The 20,303-nt window shown below is 42.3% G+C and overlaps 1 protein-coding gene across 3 annotated transcripts; it reads right to left on the bottom strand.

Moving 5' to 3' along the window:
* Positions 1-64: 64 nt before the first annotated feature.
* On the bottom strand, positions 65-18,476 carry LOC126967857 (beta-1,3-glucan-binding protein-like). 3 transcript variants are annotated; one of them, XM_050812544.1, is made up of 9 exons: positions 18,032-18,449; positions 16,939-17,211; positions 16,642-16,814; positions 14,186-14,337; positions 13,717-13,865; positions 12,509-12,627; positions 8,988-9,114; positions 7,188-7,336; positions 65-288 (listed from the first exon to the last, which is right to left on the bottom strand). In XM_050812544.1, the coding sequence occupies exons 1-9, from the start codon at positions 18,174-18,176 to the stop codon at positions 88-90; spliced, it is 1,488 nt and encodes a 495-aa protein (XP_050668501.1). In that variant the 5' UTR covers positions 18,177-18,449; the 3' UTR covers positions 65-87. The 3 variants fall into 3 exon arrangements, with proteins under 3 accessions (XP_050668501.1, XP_050668517.1, XP_050668508.1); XM_050812560.1 differs by lacking the exons at positions 16,642-16,814; positions 16,939-17,211; positions 18,032-18,449 and adding an exon at positions 16,571-16,636; XM_050812551.1 differs by lacking the exons at positions 65-288; positions 7,188-7,336; positions 8,988-9,114 and having other exon boundaries at positions 16,638-16,814; positions 18,032-18,476.
* Positions 18,477-20,303: the final 1,827 nt, after the last annotated feature.

Genomic DNA, 20,303 nt, shown 5'->3' with positions numbered 1-20,303 from the left:
GCCGGCATCCTGTGCAAAGGAGCCTCCCACTGGTAGTTAAGAAGCAACCAACAAAGAACATTAGTCAAACGAGTCATATTATATTTATTAAACTGAAGTCACTCTGACGTAGTCCACGATCAGTTCCGGCTGGCTCCAGGTGGGCCACCACTCGTTCTGGTGCTCCCAGAACCTTACACTCGCCTTCGGGTCCTTATTCCTCCAGGGTTTTGGGCAATCTGATCCAGTTATTAAGCCGTCAGGAAATTCGGAGGATCCACCGACTGCAAGCCCAATTGTCAGGTAGAACTAAAACACAACAATTGCATTTTTGACACACTTTTATTAGCTTTATATGTGTCGTAAGTATATTAGTGCATAACTAAAAAATCTTGACTATACAATAAATACAAGAAACAGACCAATCAGAGGTGGCCTCATAAACTAACGAGCAGTAAAATTATCAAAATATTATTGCCTTACGGCCGTTCCCAATATACTATCTACAGATAGAGATAAATTACTACATTCTACTGTCAGTAATTAGCTGTCAATAATCTGAAGCTGTCCCAATATACCCTACAAATCATTCTTATCGCCTTATATTGGGACGCGTGAATTGTAATTTCCATACAAACTTCTATCGCTGGTCGTTAAGCTATACGTCGTCCCATTGACAGACAGCGTGTACGGATAAGATGAGTTACCGTCGATGAGTTTATTGTGATAGAAAAGTCAACAACAGTTAGTTTAGTTTTTAGTTAGTTTAGTTAGTTACAATTTTTATCCCAAGTAAGAGGTAGACTGAATATTGGGAACGGCCGTTACAATATCACTATAGTGTACCCGTGACATTACAATGTCACTATAACCAGGCCGTTAATTTGTAAGAAATGACGTCGATTGACAATTTACCGTTTAATTATAATATCACTAGTGAAATTGTAATATCACGGCTTGGACAATATAACGACGACATATTTTTTTTTTTTTTTTATGGAATAGGAGGACAACCGAGCGTACGGGTCTCCTGGTGTTAAGTGATCACCGCCGCCCACACTCTCCTGCAACACCAGAGGAATCACAAGAGCGTTGCCGGCCTTTAAGGAAGGTGTACGCGCTTTTCTTTTTTTTTTATAAATTTATTTAATCATAAATATATGCACAGTTGGTACTTAAATTTTACATCTCGCCAAACTGTTGCAACAGTTTGTTGGCGACTTTACGCTCTTAGACAATATTATACTATTGTGCATCTATAATAAATTATACCTAATTTGTTCGTTATATTATACACTATTACTAATACACATATAACATTACACACATATCATTACTTAGTTATCAATTCATAATATTCCTAAAAACATTTTAAAATCTTACCTGTATACATATAACTAAACTATACTACTTTAAATATTAAGGCTTATGTGGAGACTTTAAGAAAGTGCTCTTTTAATTTTTTCTTAAGTACTACTCTACAGTCTTTTTTATCCTCTCTTAACCATTCTATACTATTAAAAATTTTTGGCACAACATATTCCCTTAATCTTTCCCCATAGTAGTTACTTATTTTTGGTATTATATAAATATTCCTGATATTCTTTCTCAAATTTTCCCTCAGATTAACAGGGTTTTTAAATCTATTTGTGTAATAATTTTCTTTTGTTATTAAATAGTTTACTTTGTTAGTTACTGGCAGTATTTTTAAGTCTTTAAATATATATACATAATTTTTTCCGTATTTTTCCTTTTCCTTGCTTCCAATTATTAGTTTTAATAGTCTAATTTGAATTTTTTCAATCTCGTTTAAGTAAGTCTTAAACGTTTTACCGTAAATATTTAGACCATAGCTTAAGACTGAATCAGCTAGTGCATAATATACTACCAGTTTTGTATGTTTGTTCATGTTCTTGAAGGTACCCATGTCGTATCGTCCCGGAAACACCGCACAAGGAAGCTCATTCCACAGCTTCGTGGTACGAGGAAGAAAGCTCCTTGAAAACCGCACTGTGGAGGACCGCCACACATCCAGGTGGTGGGGATGATATCGTAACTTGTGGCGTGTCGTGCGAAGGTGAAATTCGGCGGCAGGAATCAGGTTGAACAGCTCTTCGGAACACTCCCCGTGATAAATGCGGTAGAAGACACACAATCAAGCGACGTCTCTACGCAACGCCAAGTGATCCAGCCGTTCACAGAATACTGGGTCCCCGACAATTCGAGCTGCTCTGCGTTGCACGCGGTCAAATGGATCGAGCTGATACTGGGGTGCGCCAGACCAGAGATGACAGCAATACTCCATGAGAGGCCGGACCTGCGCTTTGTAGAGCGCTAGAATGTGGGCCGGCTTGAAGTATTGCCGTGCTCTATTTATGACGCCCAGTTTCTTTGAAGCCAGTTTGGCTTTGCCCTCCAGATGGCCACGGAATTGGCAATTGCTCGAGATTTCGAGACCCAGTATTCCGATACTAGGCGAGGCTTTAAGGGAAGTGTTCTCGAAGAGCGGTGATACGGCAAATGGGGTTTTTTTAGTGGTAAACGCGCAAACTTGAGTCTTCTGGGAGTTAAATTAGACAAGGTTCAACTTACCCCATTCCGCGACCTTCTCGAGAGAGGACTCGATAGAAGACACAAGTTTCACCCGGCACTGGTCGACGTTTTCCCGAGAGAGACCTGCATGGCCCGTGTATACGGCATCACCAGTGCTGTCGTCTGCATAGCAATGCATGTTGGCGGTGTCCAACATATCATTGATATGCAGAATAAACAGCGTGGGAGATAGCACACAGCCTTGGGGCACTCCAGCGTTTACGGGCTTGGGATTCGAGCAATAACCGTCGATAACGACCTGTATGCTGCGCCCAGTGAGGAAGCTGGAGGTCCACTTGCATAAGCTCTCAGGAAGCCCAAATGATGGAAGTTTTGCGAGGAGCGCCTTGTGCCATACACGATCTAAGGCCTTCGCTATATCCAGACCAACTGCCAGGCCTTCCCCCTTGCTTTCAATAGCCGCCGCCCATCTGTGTGTTAGGTATACCAGAAGATCGCCAGTCGACCGACCATGGCGAAAGCCGTACTGCCGATCGTTGATCAACTGGTGACCCTCAAGGTATACCAAGAGCTGGCGGTTAATTATGCTCTCCATAATTTTGGAGAGTAGGGAGGTAATAGCAATAGGCCTGTAGTTTGCCGGATCCGAACTGTCTCCTTTTTTTGGGATCGGATGGACAAGGGCTGACTTCCATGAATCAGGGACTACGCCTTTTGAATAAGAGTGCCGGAATAAACGCGTTAGCACCGGCGTCAACTCAGGGGCACACGTTCTAAGCACGATTGGAGAAATGCCATCCGGCCCGCTCGACTTCCTGACGTCCAACGAAAACAGAGCTCGCCTAACAGTTTTCTATCGGAACTGTACTTCATGCATGGAGCTCTGACACCGCGGGATGGTCGGCGGTGTTTTTCCGTTGTCGTCAAGAGTCGAGTTGGAGGAAAAAAGAGTGCACAGGAGATCGGCTTTCTCTTTTGCCGTATGGGCCAGGGTGTCATTCCTCATGTGCAACGGCGGCATGGACGGCTGGTTGAAGTTACCAAGAGCAGCTTTCGACAACGACCAGAACTTGCGTGTTCCGTTCGGGTAACTGGAAAGCTGCTCGCCAATTTTGACGACGTGCTTCGATTTCGCACGGGCGATTTGCCGCTTAAAAAATCTGGAGGCACGGTTATATTTCCTCTTCAGAACTTTGCAGTTCGGATCCTTTGAGCCCAGCGCCGCAACCCAAGTTCGATACGCCTGTTTTTTGCAGTCAGATGCTGCTTTAACTGACGCATCGAACCAGGGCTGTGATCTGCCACCGATCGGTACTACAGAGCTTGGTATAAAAATATCCATGCCCTGCAGTATCACATCGGCTACTGCAACGGCGCAGGCACTAGGATCATCTGAAAGGAAACAACCTGCCCCAAGGGTAGGATGCAAAAAAGGAACGCATCCTATCCCAATCTGCTGACTTGTAGTGCCAAACACGACGTTGCGTCGGATAGGCACTACACTCCTGACCAGGCAATGGTCGGACGTTCCGAGAGGGGCGTCGACAGAGACCTGGTAACCATCGGGATGTGTAGTCAGCAGAAGATCTAATAAGGACGGCATGTGGCTATCCACATCCGGGAGCCGCGTCGGCGACTCAACCAATTGGGACAGACCATACGCCAATGCAAAATTATGCACAGATCGCCCTGCGTAGTCTGTGGTACGTGATCCAAGCCATTCGGCATTGTGCCCGTTGAAATCACCCAAGACTACGATTTCAGCGGAGGGGTTCTGAGCAAGCACGTCATCAAATGCCGCTTGAACGCAGCCCATGAGGTGATCCGTTTCTGCGTTACCACTATGGGACCTGTAGACACACGCATAGATGCGGACGCGGTCCTCTAAATCTACGCGGAGCCAGAGAGTAGACAGGCCCCTACCCTCAAAATTGCCGAGACGGCGACAGCAGATATCCTCCCTAACGTACACACATACCCCGGCATGAGGCATGAAATTATGCTCAATTTTGTACCCGGGGTACGTTAAATATGACGTATCGCTAGGTCGAGATATCTCCGTAAGGAAACACAAGGCCGGCTGCGCCGTCTCAAGGTGGTGGTGGACGGCGTTTAAGTTGGAGTGAATTCCCCGGATGTTACAAAAGTCCACATTAAGCGTGGAGCGGGGTGCCGTAGTGTTGCTGCCCTGTTTGTCCTGTGACATACGCGGTACGCCCTCCCCAGAATACGAGGGGCAGCCCGAGCGCGAATGCTCGGGGAGGGATTCTCCGGCTCTACAAGAGCCGGTACCCTCCTGGGGTAATTTATTTTTTAGGATCGCTCTCATATTTTGTTGGGGGGGGGGGGGGGGGGGGAAAGGCCTCCGGTCCTCGACACTAACCTATGCGAAACATAGCGGCACTAGGCCGCTACTTCACGCCGGTATTCTGTGCGAGTGTGGTAAGTAACCCGGACGAGTCTGGCCCGATTGTGCTGACGTCATAAGGCAGCAGCGTGACTCTCCCACTTTCAAATATATATATATATATATATATATATAATTATTATTATGACGGATACTAATATTATTTTTACATATATAATGTGTTAATATCTCTGTATGTAACGGAATATTTGAACGTGATTCTCAAAACCTCGGATTAATTTGAAACACTGTACACTGCTCAAGGATTGGTGTCAATTTAATAATTTCTGTATTCCTTCTTTACTATATCATTTTATTATTTCGTAGATTACGCATATAAAAAATTAGGAAAACGGTTAACCCTAAAGGCCATCCCTGAAACTTCCCACTAATTCCATACCTAAATGCTTCAAATTGTACGTAAGACGATTTGAGCTCTTTGAGCTCAAAAGTCTCATAAAATTTCAATAATACCTTTATATTCTATAAAAGAACTCAGAACATGCATTTGATCAGTTATTAAATTTCGAAGTAATTTGAAAAAATCATGTCTGGTGAAAGTTTAATAAAACACTGTTTTTAAGAATTTTCAAACGGCAAATCTTTTAAATGAAATCTTGAAAATGAAGATGAACTGAGGGCCTACCATCAACTTTTAATAAGCGATGCGATTCCGATGCAGTACAGTTTAGGTACCTAAACTGAATCACTAAAATTCGTACCATGACTTGTCTTTTACTGAATGGCGTTTGGATCGCTTATGAAGAATGAACGTAGTATATTTGTCTGTGGTCCGCGGTGTGAGAAAGAGATGACCGAACTCGAAATTTGGAATGGATTCCGAAATAACACTTTTTCCGGTTTTCTCTCATCAAATTTTTTTCTCTTTTCTTTTTTTAACTCACGAACGAATCATCCGATTTTGACCGACTTTGTGACAATAGACGTAGTTTTTTGATGAAAGAGTTAAGAGCTAGTGAGTTAAGGAACATCTATGAGCGAGGAAAAACCTGATTGATGGTATGGCGATACAGACGATATGATGTAATAAAATATTAATTTTGAAATTATACATTAAAATTAGTATTTTCTTTTCTTCTTCTTTAGAATCGTTGTGATTTGAAACTCGATGAAACGAAAAAGTGAGACAATAGAGACATAAACGGGCAAATGATTCATTGAATTGTTTCACGTCAACCACTTGTGAATTGCACACAATAGGTTTTTTTAAACATTTTTTTAATCAACATTTTATTGACCGTTTTTTTAATATTTTTTATTCAACATTCTATCGATTGTTTAATTTGGGAAAAAAAAATTGTTGCCAATATTTTTTCTTAAATACTTTTCTTTGAAATGTGTTTTTACTTTGTCCGTTGAAGTTTCATTTCTTATAGATGCTAGAAGGCCCACATTTCGATTATTTATTTTAGCTTTTATATTATTTGGCGTAAATAAATAGAAAGCTGTTTGAAAGTATTTCATGTCAAGTTGAAGACAAGTTTTTCATGGAGTTTTGTGAAATATTACATCAACAGATAGTTGCCAACTTTGTCGCAAGTTGCGAACAAAGTGTCGCTAACGACAAGTTGTCGGTAAGTTGGTGGCAAAATATCTGACACCAATTTAGTTGATCAGAAACTCAGTATATCGGGGATCCTGTCGTAAACTATCCTTTTATCCAAATAACCTGTACATGATAATTTCGATGTTTCACATCTGCCAGGCGTACCGTGTTGTCTCACGTTTTTCTTTAGTTTTTGTTTCTTGAAAAGCGTGTTTTTAGTTTTTATCTATTATTTGTAAAAAGGAGCTCTGTCGCATCTGAAGATTACTATTGAAAATTAACTCATCGCACGTTCTCAAACTGAATAAGAGAGGTGATGAACTGAATATGTTCCAGAACCAATTCACGTTAACTGCAATCAACAATATTCTATCTCAGTGACAGTTGGTTTATTTCATTTTAATATGCAAAAAATAATCGCCGAGCAAATAATTTGTCTATATCCGGAATGAGCGACATCTGTGTCAATTCACTATTATAATTTATATATATATATATATATATCCGGTAAGAGAACTGTTAGTTTTTATTTCGCCCTACGTCATGCTACCGCAAAAAAAAAACTTACTCTGTGTCTTGCTAGTGGGACGAGAGATTATAAAAGAGTGCTTACATAAACTCTTTTGTTTAATTTCATGCCCATATAGTTAGTTGTTCAATAGTGACAACATGCGTACTCACATAGCTGTCAAATGGCGCAATCTTATGGGGGGAGTCGAGCAGGTCGTACCAGGCCCTCCCACACGCCCTGGGCAGCCACGAGCGCAGGCCCGCGGCGCCAGGCTTGTAGCTCACCCAAACCTGGCCATCCACTGCCATCTCGATAGAAACTAGTCACATGCAAATTTATAGATATACACAAACATACTACATCAATATACACACAATTATCTTATTTTATCTGTTTGTTGGTCTGTCTGTTTGTTCCAGATAATCTCCGAAATGTCTGGACCACCTTTGACGTGACTTTAACTGGCAGATAGTTAACTTTACGGCGCATAAAATAGGCTACTTTAATATTACTTTTATTTATTAAAATTAGAGTTTCGCTTAAAATTAAAATACATGTAACGCGAGGCTATCTCCGAAACGTCTGGATCTATTTTGATAGGCCTTTTTATAGGCCATTTTTAATTTAGGGAAAGAATAAGGGGCCCTAGTGGCTTGAAAAAATTATAACTTTGAATTCAAAAGACTGCAAATTCCCATCAACATCATTTTTTTTCTATGACATTCAACACACAAGTCAAAAGAGCAAACCTGGCATAGATTTAACTAAGGGTTGCGCAACCCTTAGTTAAATCTAGGTTGTTTTAGATCATGAAAATCATACACCAAATTGTATATACAGAGATTTTTCAATGAGGTTAATACAAAAAAAACACAATATAAAAAAATTAAACAAATAAAACACGTAATAAAGACTCTAAAAGAATAAATTTCAACATGGTACTGAGTATTAATTTACAAATAATACAATATTTATTTTTCTAGCTGCATTGAACTGAACACACTTTTGTTGTTAATTCTATGCGGACGAAGTCACGGTTAACAACAAGTTAAATTAATAAAATGTACATTGGCTGTTACTGTAAGGAGCTTGTTCAACATTGGTAGTTATTGTAAGCAGCTTGCTCAACATTGGTAGTTATTGTAAGTGGCTTGCTCAACATTGGTAGTTATTGTAAGCAGCTGGCTCAACATTGGTAGTTATTGTAAGGAGCTTGCTCATCATTGGTAGTTATTTTAAGCAGCGTGCACATCATTGGTTGTTACTGTAAGCAGCTGGCTCAACATTGGATGTTATTGTAAGATGCTTGCTCAACATTGGCAGTTATTGTAAGGAGCTTGCTCATCATTGGTAGTTATTGTAAGCAGCGTGCACATCATTGGTTGTTATTGTAAGCAGCTGGCTCAACATTGGATGTTATTGTAAGATGCTTGCTCAACATTGGATGTTATTGTAAGAAGCTTGCTCAACATTGGTAGTTATTGTAAGCAGCGTGCACATCATTGGTTGTTATTGTAAGCAGCTGGCTCAACATTGGATGTTATTGTAAGATGCTTGCTCAACATAGGTAGTTATTGTAAGCAGCGTGCACATCATTGGTTGTTATTGTAAGCAGCTGGCTCAACATTGGATGTTATTGTAAGATGCTTGCTCAACATTGGTAGTTATTGTAAGCAGCGTGCACATCATTGGTTGTTATTGTAAGCAGCTGGCTGAACATTGGATGTTATTGTAAGATGCTTGCTCAACATTGGTAGTTATTGTAAGCAGCGTGCACATCATTGGTTGTTATTGTAAGCAGCGTGCACATCATTGGTTGTTATTGTAAGCAGCTGGCTCAACATTGGATGTTATTGTAAGGAGCTTGCTCATCTTTGGTAGTTATTGTAAGCAGCGTGCACATCATTGGTTGTTATTGTAAGCAGCTGGCTCAACATTGGATGTTATTGTAAGATGCTTGCTCAACTCACCAGGCGTCCAGGTCACCGAGTACACATGAAAGTCATCGCTCCAGGGGCTTCCATCAAACAGTTTTCTTTTATAATAAGTGAACGGCCCCTTGCACACAGCGTTTAATATTGGACCCGCCTGTAGCACCTGTACATATATTATTATTATTATGTTATCTCTGGTACATATATTATATCCACATAACTCTTTTTTATATTTTTTCCTTGTGTTCGTATAAATTGCCAGATAATTTCAACAGTGAAGACCGGACATGCTAAGGTGCCATTGTTGAAACCACGTTGATTTCGGTATGCTGTTTGTGGTCATTAGCAGTAAAGATGGGTGGTATAAGCATTGTTTTTTTTTCACCATTGTTTTTATTAAGCCTACCCAAACAATATACAGTTCACTTCTACCTAGGTAACACTGAAAATTTTTAGAAAATAAAAAACGGCTTAATGTAGAAAGTTGCCAATACTTTTATTTTTTTTTCGAAGTAATCTCCATTCCTCTGTACACATCGTCGTATTCGTTGGAACCACTGACAAAAGCAGTGGGTCCATTCTTCGTTAGGGGTCTCTTCTATGGCATTTTCGTAAGCTCTCACCGCATCTTCAGTGCTCGTAAAGCGAATATCTCAAATTAAAATTTGAGATACTACCCATACCCAAGAACTAAAGATAAATCTTTAGTTCTTGGGAATAAATAAAAGTCGCAGGACGCCAAGTCAGGTCTGTATGGCGGATGAGTCATTATCTCGACACCTGCCATAGTCAAATATTCAACAGTCCATTTTGCGGAGTGCGCTGAAGCATTGTCGTGGTGAAGGAGGATCCTGCTTCGAGGGCGCTGATGTCGAATTTTTTCCAAGATAACAGACGAACAGCGATTGACATACCAGTCTGCAGTAACTATCCTTCTATCTTCTAGCACAACTGTCGCGAAATGACCTTTCCGACCAAAGAATGAGGTAATCATCTTTTTTTCTTGACTTCCAACTTTCTTTATCTTAGTTGGCCGATCCTCGAAAGGAAACACCCACCGAGCTGATTGTCTTTTGGTTACGAGTCCGTAGCAATATATCCAGCTTTCATCACCTGTGACAATGTCAAATACAGCATTTGAGTCACCGCCGTTGAACTTATCTAACATTTGGCGACACCAGTCCATGCGAAGGTGTTTATAGTCGTCGCGGTTGGTTACAGTATGGGGATTCCATCTGGTACAAAGCTTCCTGACGCTTAAATGTTCGTGTAATATTTTTTGAACTTGACTCATACCAATGTTTAAGCTTGTATCTGCTGATAGGTCACTCTCTTATCTTCCTTTATCATGCGTCGCACAGCACTGATGTTATCTTCAGTAGTCTCTGTTAAAGGACGTCCCTCACGCGGATCATCATTGAGATTACTACGTCCACGCTTTAGATCGTCAAACCAATTGTAAATGGTGGCACGAAATGCAGCTTCATTAAGAAATGCTAATCGCAGCCTATCATAGCTTTGTTGTTAAATAAGCCCACAACGAAAATCATAATAAATCATTGACCAAAAATTTTCTCGCGTTAGGTTCATTTTCACGAGTAACAAGAGTTTTAGATTTGCCGCCAATTCACAAAAATAAATGACAAATGAATGCAATATACTACATTCGTTTACCAAAGAGTTCTAAAATTGAAATTCAAAGAAAGTTTTCATAAGCAATGTTTCTAACTGGCCAGTTCTAAGCATTTTCAGTGTTACCCACGTAATATCGAACAGCTTGTTTAAAAATGTTTGAAGCCGACATTTTAAGAAACAAAATGATACATAACTGTTTATCAGTGCTCTGTCGTCTGTCTGAGCTATTATAAATATTATTGTTTGAACTCCGAACTCCACACGTCGCTGCCAATAACATTTGTTTGTGATAGTTAAAAGCTATCATTTTCACAATTTGATATTTTTTATCTAAGCTATTGGATATATTGTGAGTTTTTGTATTAAGAATTTACACAAATAAAATTTGAAAACATAATTTTATGAATGATGCGGGACTCGAAACCACGAACCTCTGGCGTTACGTGCCAGTGCTCTGCCAACTGAGCTAAGCATTCGAGTGACGTATCGTCATAAAATCTTGTATGCTTTGTTCAAGTCTTAGGTTGTGGCTTCACCTACAGGATCTACTTTACAGTTGATAACCTGCTCAACCCCAACATTTGCATATTAGGAAATTGACTAGAGATGTCGCTCTTGTAAATCTATACAGTCAAAAACTATCACGCATTCGAGAACATTAATGCGATTTGAGAGTATCGGGCGCAAAAAATTCAGCGCTTCTACTTTTTTTTTAATAAAATTTTGTTAAAATATAAATAAAATTTTATTAGTTAATTTTAATATACGGTTGCTCCATTCCCAAAATAACGCTATATGATACGTTATTATTAAATCTCGTAAATTTCATAACATGGTTTTGCAATATTTTCAAGAATCATGTTGTAGTTGCTAACTACAATACGTCAGGTCGGCCACATTCTTAAGCTCTACAAGTATTGCTCTTATACCTGATCTGGTGGGGTGCAGTTTTACTGCTCGAATTCTCGGGATCCAGTGCTCTGTGAACGGCTAGATCACTAAGCGTTTCGTGGCGACGTCACGTCATTGTGTGTCTTCTACCGCATTTACCACGAGAAGTGTTCCGGCAGCCGATTGATCTGACTTCTACCGCCGCATTGGCCCTTCGAACTACACGCCACAAACTAGGATATCATCCACACCATCTGAATGTATGGTATTCCTCTACAGTGCGGTTTTCAAGGAACACATCAAAAGGCATAAAAGGCATTTATTTTCTCAAAATTGATTCCTTTAGAATTCTTTTTGATGTCATTTCTTATACTACTAGATACTACTACCGCTTCGGAAACAAATGGCGCTCTGAGAGAGAAGAAGCGGCGCAAGAAACTCTCCCAGCATTCTTTTTTTTGCGCTCTTTTCAATAAAAATATACAATATTGTACAGTCGCTATAAAATAATCTCAATCTAGTCCCAGGCTGTCCGATCATTTAGATATTCAGCAGTGGAGTAATAGGATTTACGACAGAGCCATTTTTTTATAAAACATTTAAATTTATTTATAGATAATGCCTGAACAGTGGCATCTTCCTCATAAGTTGGCAACGCCCCGGTGATTTCTCTGGTGTTACAAGAGAATGTGGGCGGCGGTGATCACTTAACACCAGGTGACCCGTACGCTAGTTTTTCCTCCTTTTCCATAAAAAACATTTACCCACGTACGACCGCTCTATGGAATGAGCTTTCGGTGTTTCCACGACGATTAAAAAAAGCTCGTATACTTTTCGAAAAGGCTGGCAATAATCATGTGATTTCTTTGTTGTTGCAGAAGAATGTGGGCGGCGGTGATCACTTAACACTAAGTGATCCGTACGCGTGTTTGTCTTCCTCTTCCGAAAATAACAATAACAATAAGAATGTTTTTGTGATCCTGTAATGGTGAACAAATGAGAAATAGACTATTATGCGAGGTGATACGTGCACTGCTCTCGTAGTTGGTGTCACTCAGGTGTACGTTTCCCCTGGCCATCGCAATTTTGATCACACCGGAGGAGTAGCTCTGGCTGCCATACTTCGTATATTTTGGTTCTAAGAGAAGTTCTGAAAATAGAAACGTGGCGGTGTAATATGTAGGTTTGGTGAAGGATGGATAGCGGAGCCAGAATACGGGGTTTCCGTTGGAGATTATCAAGATTAACTGCAGTGTGCTGCATCCTTACCTTTTATAAGGAGCTATTGAACAAGCCATAACAATTGGGAAACTGTACGTTTGAAATTGTCGACGAGTACGTCTACCTCGCACAAATAATCCAGTTAGGCAGGTCCAATTTCGCGAAAGCGGTCTCTCGTCAAATCAAACTCGGATGGGCAGCGTTCGGGGAGCTCCGTAAAGCCTTCTCGTCCCAAACACAGTGATTGAAGACGAAGGTTTGCAACCAGTGTGTGTTGCCAATTATGACTTACGGTACGCAGACGTGGTCGCTAACTATGGGCCTGATGAAATTGCTCTTGGTCGCTCAGAGTGCTTTGAAGAGGGCTATGCTCGGAATATCCCTGCGACATCGAATCAAAAATGAGGATATCCGTAGGAGAACCAAAGTCAATGATATAGCCCAAATGATTGCGAAACTGAAGCGGCAATGGGCACGGCACATAGTTCGATGGACAGATGGCCGTTAGGGCAGTAAAGTCCTCGAATAGCGACCACATAGCGGAAGACGCTTTGTTGGTAGGCCCCCCACAAGATCGACCGACGATCTGGTCAAGATCGCTGGAATACGTTGCATGAGTGCAGCGCAAGACCGATCGTCGTGGAAATCTTTGGGAGAGGACTTTGTCCAGCAGTGCGTCTTCAGCCTGATGATGAATGAACGATGAAGAAATATATGTTTAATAGCTTAAAACTTGTGAGATCCATGTAATACTAAGTCGGCCAATTTATTTAGTCTCTACATGAGGGTTTTTCTGTCTTTACTTATTACATAGTTAGCTAACCTAACAACATCTTATAGTGACCATATTAATATTGGAAATATTTTATGTTTTAAATAAATAGATTGACTTCGCCATCGTACTAAACAAACTAATTTAATATAATACATATGTATGACTTGCGAGATACATTGTGTTTTAATGGTCAATTAGGAGGAAGCCCACTGTGGTACATAATATTATAAAATATAACACTACCTGGGTAGATCCAGTCGCCGCGAGGCAGCTTGGCGCGGATCTCGACGGTCCCGTATTGGAACGCGAATCGGGAACGAATGCGGCCGCTGACCACGGGGGGCAGGATCAGCGACCCTGCGCCTTCCACCCAGCACATGGAACCCGTGCACCTGCCGGGTCATACCAGGGCAGCTGCTGTACTCAACTAACATGTTTCATTCTGTGTTTGTAGAACAGGAGACAAGCGTGTAGGAGCAGCACCAGTCAAGGTTCTCGTGTGAGAACGTCGGGAGTAAGTTCGTTCCAAAGTTTGGCTCCGGAAGACAACGTACGTACTGGTACTCCAGCGCTCGTGCACTCTTCATATTTTAAAAACCTTAATTATTGTACTTAATACTGAGGGTTATCACTTTAAAAACATAACAATTATATACAGGTTGGTTACGTCACTACGCCAGCTCTGGCGCGTGTGAGCCTGTCATATCGTCACCTGTTCCTCAGGTCCAAAGTGCCGGAGTAGAGAGACTCGTTGTTGAAGAAGGGCAGGTTCTGCTGCAACAGTGGGCGGATGTGCAGCGCTCCTCGTTCTACCAGCACCGTTGGGTTGTAGAGGTCGTCCTGGTACGACACGAATGGGTGTTCCTGGACATAGGACACGAACATTGCGTCAGGAGCTGCATACGACTCCACCCTCCATGATGTTTCCCCATTAAAATGCGTTCATTTAGGAGTTCACTGGGAACAAATATCAGGACACTGGATTTATAAATTCGAATCCCGGTTTCGAATCCCGGTAGGTGCAAGCATTTATATGATGAATATGGATGTTTGTTTCCGAGTCATGGATGTTTAAATGTATTTATGTATGATTATAAGTATGTTTATATGAATTTATATATGTTTAAGTAAGTATATTGTATTAAATATATCATTGTCTTGTAACCCATAACACAGGCTATATATGCTTAATTGGGGCAAGATAATTAGTGTAAAAAGTGTGTCAATATTATATATTATAAATAATGTCCGAACGCCCTAGCCTTGCTCGCATTTTTAAGAATGTACAAAACTTGAAAAAAACAAAACTAACAAGACATCTGGATTCAAACCGGAGTCTTCTGCTTTCCGGATCACCCAATGTCCCATCTGAACTATTATAGCCTTGTATATAGCGGCGAAATTTACTTTTGTATTCTAATGTTATTGTAGCTGTTTCTCATTAAAACACGGATAAAACTACAGTAGTTTAAATGGAAACACTTGGTAAGCGTCATGAAGTTACATCACTTCGTAAAGGGGCTATGACATGGGGAGAAGAACTGATAAGAAACTCGTAGCCCACCTTTTAAATCATAAAACAACTTAGTCTACCCAATATAATATACAATTGAAAGTTGTCTGAGCAGGACCATGCATCCCTCTATATGCTATACTACAGTTAGCTTTTTTTCTCAAAGAAGCTTCAATATACTTCTTGAATCTGTACTGAGTGAGTCATAGAATACTTTCTGATGTTTATTGTAAAATAAAATACCAAGACATATGAAGGAGAACTTAACTATAGCTAACTTATTAAACGGCACGTAAAGTTTATTCTTTTTTGTTGAATTGAATGTATTGAAATCATAATTTTTCTTGAATTTAGTAATATTTTATCAAAAATAAATTGTATTAGGGCTCGGATGTTTATCAACTTGAATGTTTCCAGATGCCAGTCTCTTGGTCGCGTATTTTATTTTGCTCTAGTAGGCTGATATTTTACTATATTATATATATTAGACCCGGGGAGCGGGCGGTAGTCGGTACCTACGGGGTGGTAGACTGGGACGTAGTGCGCCACGTGCCACAGGTCCCGGGGAGCGGGCGGTAGTCGGTACCTACGGGGTGGTCGACTGGGACGTAGTGCGCCACGTGCCACAGGTCCCGGGGAGCGGGCGGTAGTCGGTACCTACGGGGTGGTCGACTGGGACGTAGTGCGCCACGTGCCACAGGTCCCGGGGAGCGGGCGGTAGTCGGTACCTACGGGGTGGTCGACTGGGACGTAGTGCGCCACGTGCCACAGGTCCCGGGGAGCGGGCGGTAGTCGGTACCTACGGGGTGGTCGACTGGGACGTAGTACGCCACGTGCCACAGGTCCCGGGGAGCGGGCGGTAGTCGGTACCTACGGGGTGGTCGACTGGGACGTAGTGCGCCACGTGCCACAGGTCCCGGGGAGCGGGCGGTAGTCGGTACCTACGGGGTGGTCGACTGGGACGTAGTGCGCCACGTGCCACAGGTCCCGGGGAGCGGGCAGTAGTCGGTACCTACAGGGTGGTCGACTGGGACGTAGTGCGCCACGTGCTACAGGTCCCGGGGAGCCGGTGGTAGTCAGTACCTACGGGGTGGTCGACTGGGACGTAGTGCGCCACGTGCCACAGGTCCCGGGGAGCGGGCGGTAGTCGGTACCTACGGGGTGGTCGACTGGGACGTATTGCGCCACGTGCCACAGGTCCCGGGGAGCGGGCGGTAGTCGGTACCTACGTGGTGGTCGACTGGGACGTAGTGCGCCACGTGCCACAGGTCCCGGGGAGCGGGTGGTAGTCGGTACCTACGGGGTGGTCGACTGGGACGTAGTGCACCACGTGCCACAGGTGCCGGGGAGCGGGCGGTAGTCGGTACCTACGGGGTGGTCGAATGGGACGTATTGCGCCACGTGCCACAGGTCCCGGGGAGCGGGCGGTAATCGGTACCTACGGGGTGGTCGACTGGGACGTAGTGCGCCACGTGCCACAGGTCCCGGGGAGCGGGTGGTAGTCGGTACCTACGGGGTGGTCGACTGGGACGTAGTGCGCCACGTGCCACAGGTCCCGGGGAGCGGGTGGTAGTCAGTACCTACGGGGTGGTCGACTGGGACGTAGTGCGCCACGTGCTACAGGTCCCGGGGAGCGGGTGGTAGTCGGTACCTACGGGGTGGTCGACTGGGACGTAGTGCGCCACGTGCCACAGATCCCGCCGGAGCGCGCGACCCTCGAACTCGTCCTTGAATATGACTTGGTTCGGTGCAACCTCCTTATTGTTTACTTGCGTTCGAATTATGTTGGACGTTCTCGGACTGACCAGATTCTTTCGAGTGACAACTTCTGTAAGATACAAATTATTCATGTTTTATATTCAAATTGAGAATTTATTGAGTTATTTATTGCTAAATAATTATTAAATATATTTTATGTGTGTTTTTATCCGTGGATATACACGAGTACGTACCGCGTATTATAGAGTTGTGGTACGGCTTAGCCACCCCGCTCGTGTGGTACTCAAGGTTCAGTCCGTACTGGTCCGCGGGGGTTATGTCCCCCCACTCTAGCGCCACAAAGCTGGTCCAGCGCACCACGTCCCCCACGGAGAGCGTCACGTTCCGGTCCTCGACCGCGCGGTGCCCGTCTTTCGCCTCAGTCACAAACTGCCGCGACGAATTCACAAATTGATTCGATTTGTACAACAAGTACTCGATGTAAAAGAATTTGATCCGCGAATCATCTGAAATCAATTTTAAAAATGTTACTTGAGACTCGCTGTGACATTAATTGTTGATTGAATAGATCCATTTGTAAATTAAATCGCCTTCAGGACTCTTTCGGCGGAGGTTGAATGATCAATGGTTTTTTGAAGTAAAACTTCTTTAGGCGTGACTTGGAGGTAACTCAGAATATTTTTTATGACGGAAGTAACAAATTAAAATAAGTTTCAAATTGCTCAGTAATATTTTCTGAAAATATCCAAGTGTATTTGTTCATTTATGACTACTTTGTAATAAATAATAAATAAAAGTTCTCAGTCTGACGTTCGCGACATTCGTTAATTTTTCTTCATCCATCCGACAGGCAAAAGGTCCGAGCCCATAGAGCCATATTGTTAATATTCAATATCAACGTTATATTGATATGTGTGATACGAATAATTTAATTATTTTTATTCAATTATTTATTAATAGCACGGCTTTAATTAATGTAAGTATATATTTAATGGCACAAATTAAATCTTCTTGTCTTTCAGATTTTTTAAAATATTTGTTATATACCTACTGGATGTCCTAGAATAGGTGGGACAAACAAGGGTAAACGAAAATTACATATTTTGTCTATGAGCTTTCAGATAAGCAAAAAAAGTATATATATATATATATATATATATATATATATGTGTATCTGTTCATTATTCCTAAAGTTAATTATAATTAAGTTTTACTTCAATCGCGAGTAAAGATACATGCACACAATTTTTTTTTAAATAATTCACACAATGGTACCACCATTGCGTTAGCTAAGTTCGTTAGCTGCTGTCAGAGTTGTTTGATCACCTGGTATTGAGATCCTGAAGCCTCGCGGTGTGAAAGCTTCGATGGTGACATTGTAGTCGTAGACCTGCGCCTGCGCACGATCACTGAACAAGATGACGTCACAGACACACAAACACAGCAGAGAGACGCGTGCACGACCGTTCATCACTGTGGCTGTGACTGATAGTTGATACTCACTGAGTCAATACGAGTTACGACTAGTAACTACATTCATTATCGTCTGCTGATGTGTTTGTATACATCTACGGCTTGCCAGTTCTAATCTTTTAAGAGAGTTGGACTATGTTTTAAATGTAGACGACACTTCATCGGTGTTTATTATTAACACACAATTAAAGAATACAGATAAGATAAACCTGTTCTTGGAACACATATCAATATAGTTTATGATCAATAATATGCAACTTGACAGCTTTTTTGGTTCGCGAGCCAACTCAAGGACAGCCATTGATCATATTATGTGCAAAGCGTTCGCGAGTCGCGACGATCAAGATATTATGGCGTTTGTGACGGTATAGCGCGACCGACTAATGTTGGGCCCGTTATTTGTTTGTATTAATTGTTACTACTAGAAGTTATTTATCATTTAATCACAACATAATTGAAAAAATAGGAAATATGTACGAAATTTACATTGTTGTTGAAGGTAGTAGATTATAGCGGGCAATGGGCATTCGGCAAGCATCAAGCATTAGCTGGTGAATAGATGTGACAATTGCATCACACACATACGTAATGTTAGCAAAACACGACTAAGTAGGGAGTGACAAAATCTCAGTACAGGAAATAGTAGCATTATATACATCTTCGTATACCTTTTTTTTTTATACGTGTGGAAACCTCCACGGGCCGTCACCCCACCGGGGTTTTCGGTAGGGTGGTGTGTCGGAATCGAACCGACTAAAACCACACGGTGTACCATACCACGCCTTGGTAGGAGGAGTCCGGGAACGGCGTTATTAACACATCCGGTACTCCTCCTGGCGCGTGCCAGCATGAGTGCCGGCACCATCTTCCATATAAACTCTCAATTAGGCGGCGTCCAGGTACACGCGGACGTCGCCCCATCTTCGTATACCTAACGCAACCACAGCGCGATTGAGATTAATAATAGTAAGTACAACGCCATCTTTTTATTGGAAGTTTAAACATTTATAAATAATATTGCTTTTAAGCGTCATGAACGAATACATTCTGAACATCCCACCCACCGAAGGGATTATTACTGCTTTAAAACCTGATCTAATGCAACAAATATACAACTACAAGGGCAATGGACTGTACATGTAATTATAAACACGGGACAGGGGGATAGCAGCCCCAGCACCAACTGACGTAACTTGGATATGAGAAGGAGCCACAGTGTCGACCCAAGTCGCGTCCCATACCAGCGCCGTTCCCCGTGCCCAAGCCACCAGCGTCGTTCCATCAGGACGCTTGCCATCACGGCGGGTTACCACCATTTGGCTCTAAAACAGCTGGTTTATTAAGAGCGGCAAATGCCCTGCGGATGACTTCATTAATGCTGGCGTGACGACAGATTCGGCCTACCGATTTCAGGTAGGGTAACCCGTGACGCCCGAGAGCATCTACCTGTACGCCACATCTACAGTGATATGGTTCATTCAGTTTTATATCTAGCCGTAGTGATACGCATATTGACAATGTCATATTGTCTGTGCATGTGTTCGACCACCAAACCGCCGTCTCAAGGTGGTGGTGGACAGCGTTTAGATTGGAGTGGATTCCCCTAATGTAACGAAAGTCCACATTAAGCGTGTTGCAGTTTCGTTTGCCCTCCGACATGCGCGGTTCTGTTCCCTCCCCAGAATAAGACGGGCAGCCTGGGCGAGAATTCTCGGGAAAGGATTCTCCGACTTTTCTTTCCAGACATAAATCCCGTCCTTGTCGCACAATTCTATATCGTTCGCTAGAGCTTCTATAAAATTATTATCTTCTTCACTCTCGCACATCATGCCGTCCTTGTCATGGTTTTATGAAAATTTTACGTTCCGTTAACCCTCAGAACTCAAGTTTGCGCGTTATCTACTACCCCATTTGTCGTATCACCGCTCTTCATGTACACTTCCCTTAAAGCCTTACCTAGTATCAGAATTCTGGGTCTAGAATTTCAAGAGATTGCCAATTCCACGGTCATTTAGACGGCAAAGCCAAACTGGCTTTAAAGAAGCTGGGCATCATTCAAATAGGGCACGGAAATATTTCAAGCTGGCCCAGATTCTAACGCTCTACAAAGCGCAGGTCCGGCCAC

This window comes from Leptidea sinapis, chromosome 1 (genome assembly GCF_905404315.1).
Source record: "Leptidea sinapis chromosome 1, ilLepSina1.1, whole genome shotgun sequence".
Lineage (NCBI taxonomy): Eukaryota > Metazoa > Arthropoda > Insecta > Lepidoptera > Pieridae > Leptidea > Leptidea sinapis.
This window is presented reverse-complemented; position numbering and strand designations above follow the sequence as displayed.

Excerpts from the sequence above, each read along its gene's own strand:
- LOC126967857 (XM_050812544.1), bottom strand. The coding sequence starts at position 18,176 with ATGAACGGTCGTGCACGCGTCTCTCTGCTGTGTTTGTGTGTCTGTGAC. Across the intron at positions 14,338-16,641 it reads ACGTCCCAGTCGACCACCCC|GAACACCCATTCGTGTCGTA; the intron begins GTAGGTACCGAC and ends TCCTATGTCCAG. Across the intron at positions 13,866-14,185 it reads ACTTTGGACCTGAGGAACAG|GTGCACGGGTTCCATGTGCT; the intron begins GTGACGATATGA and ends ATGACCCGGCAG.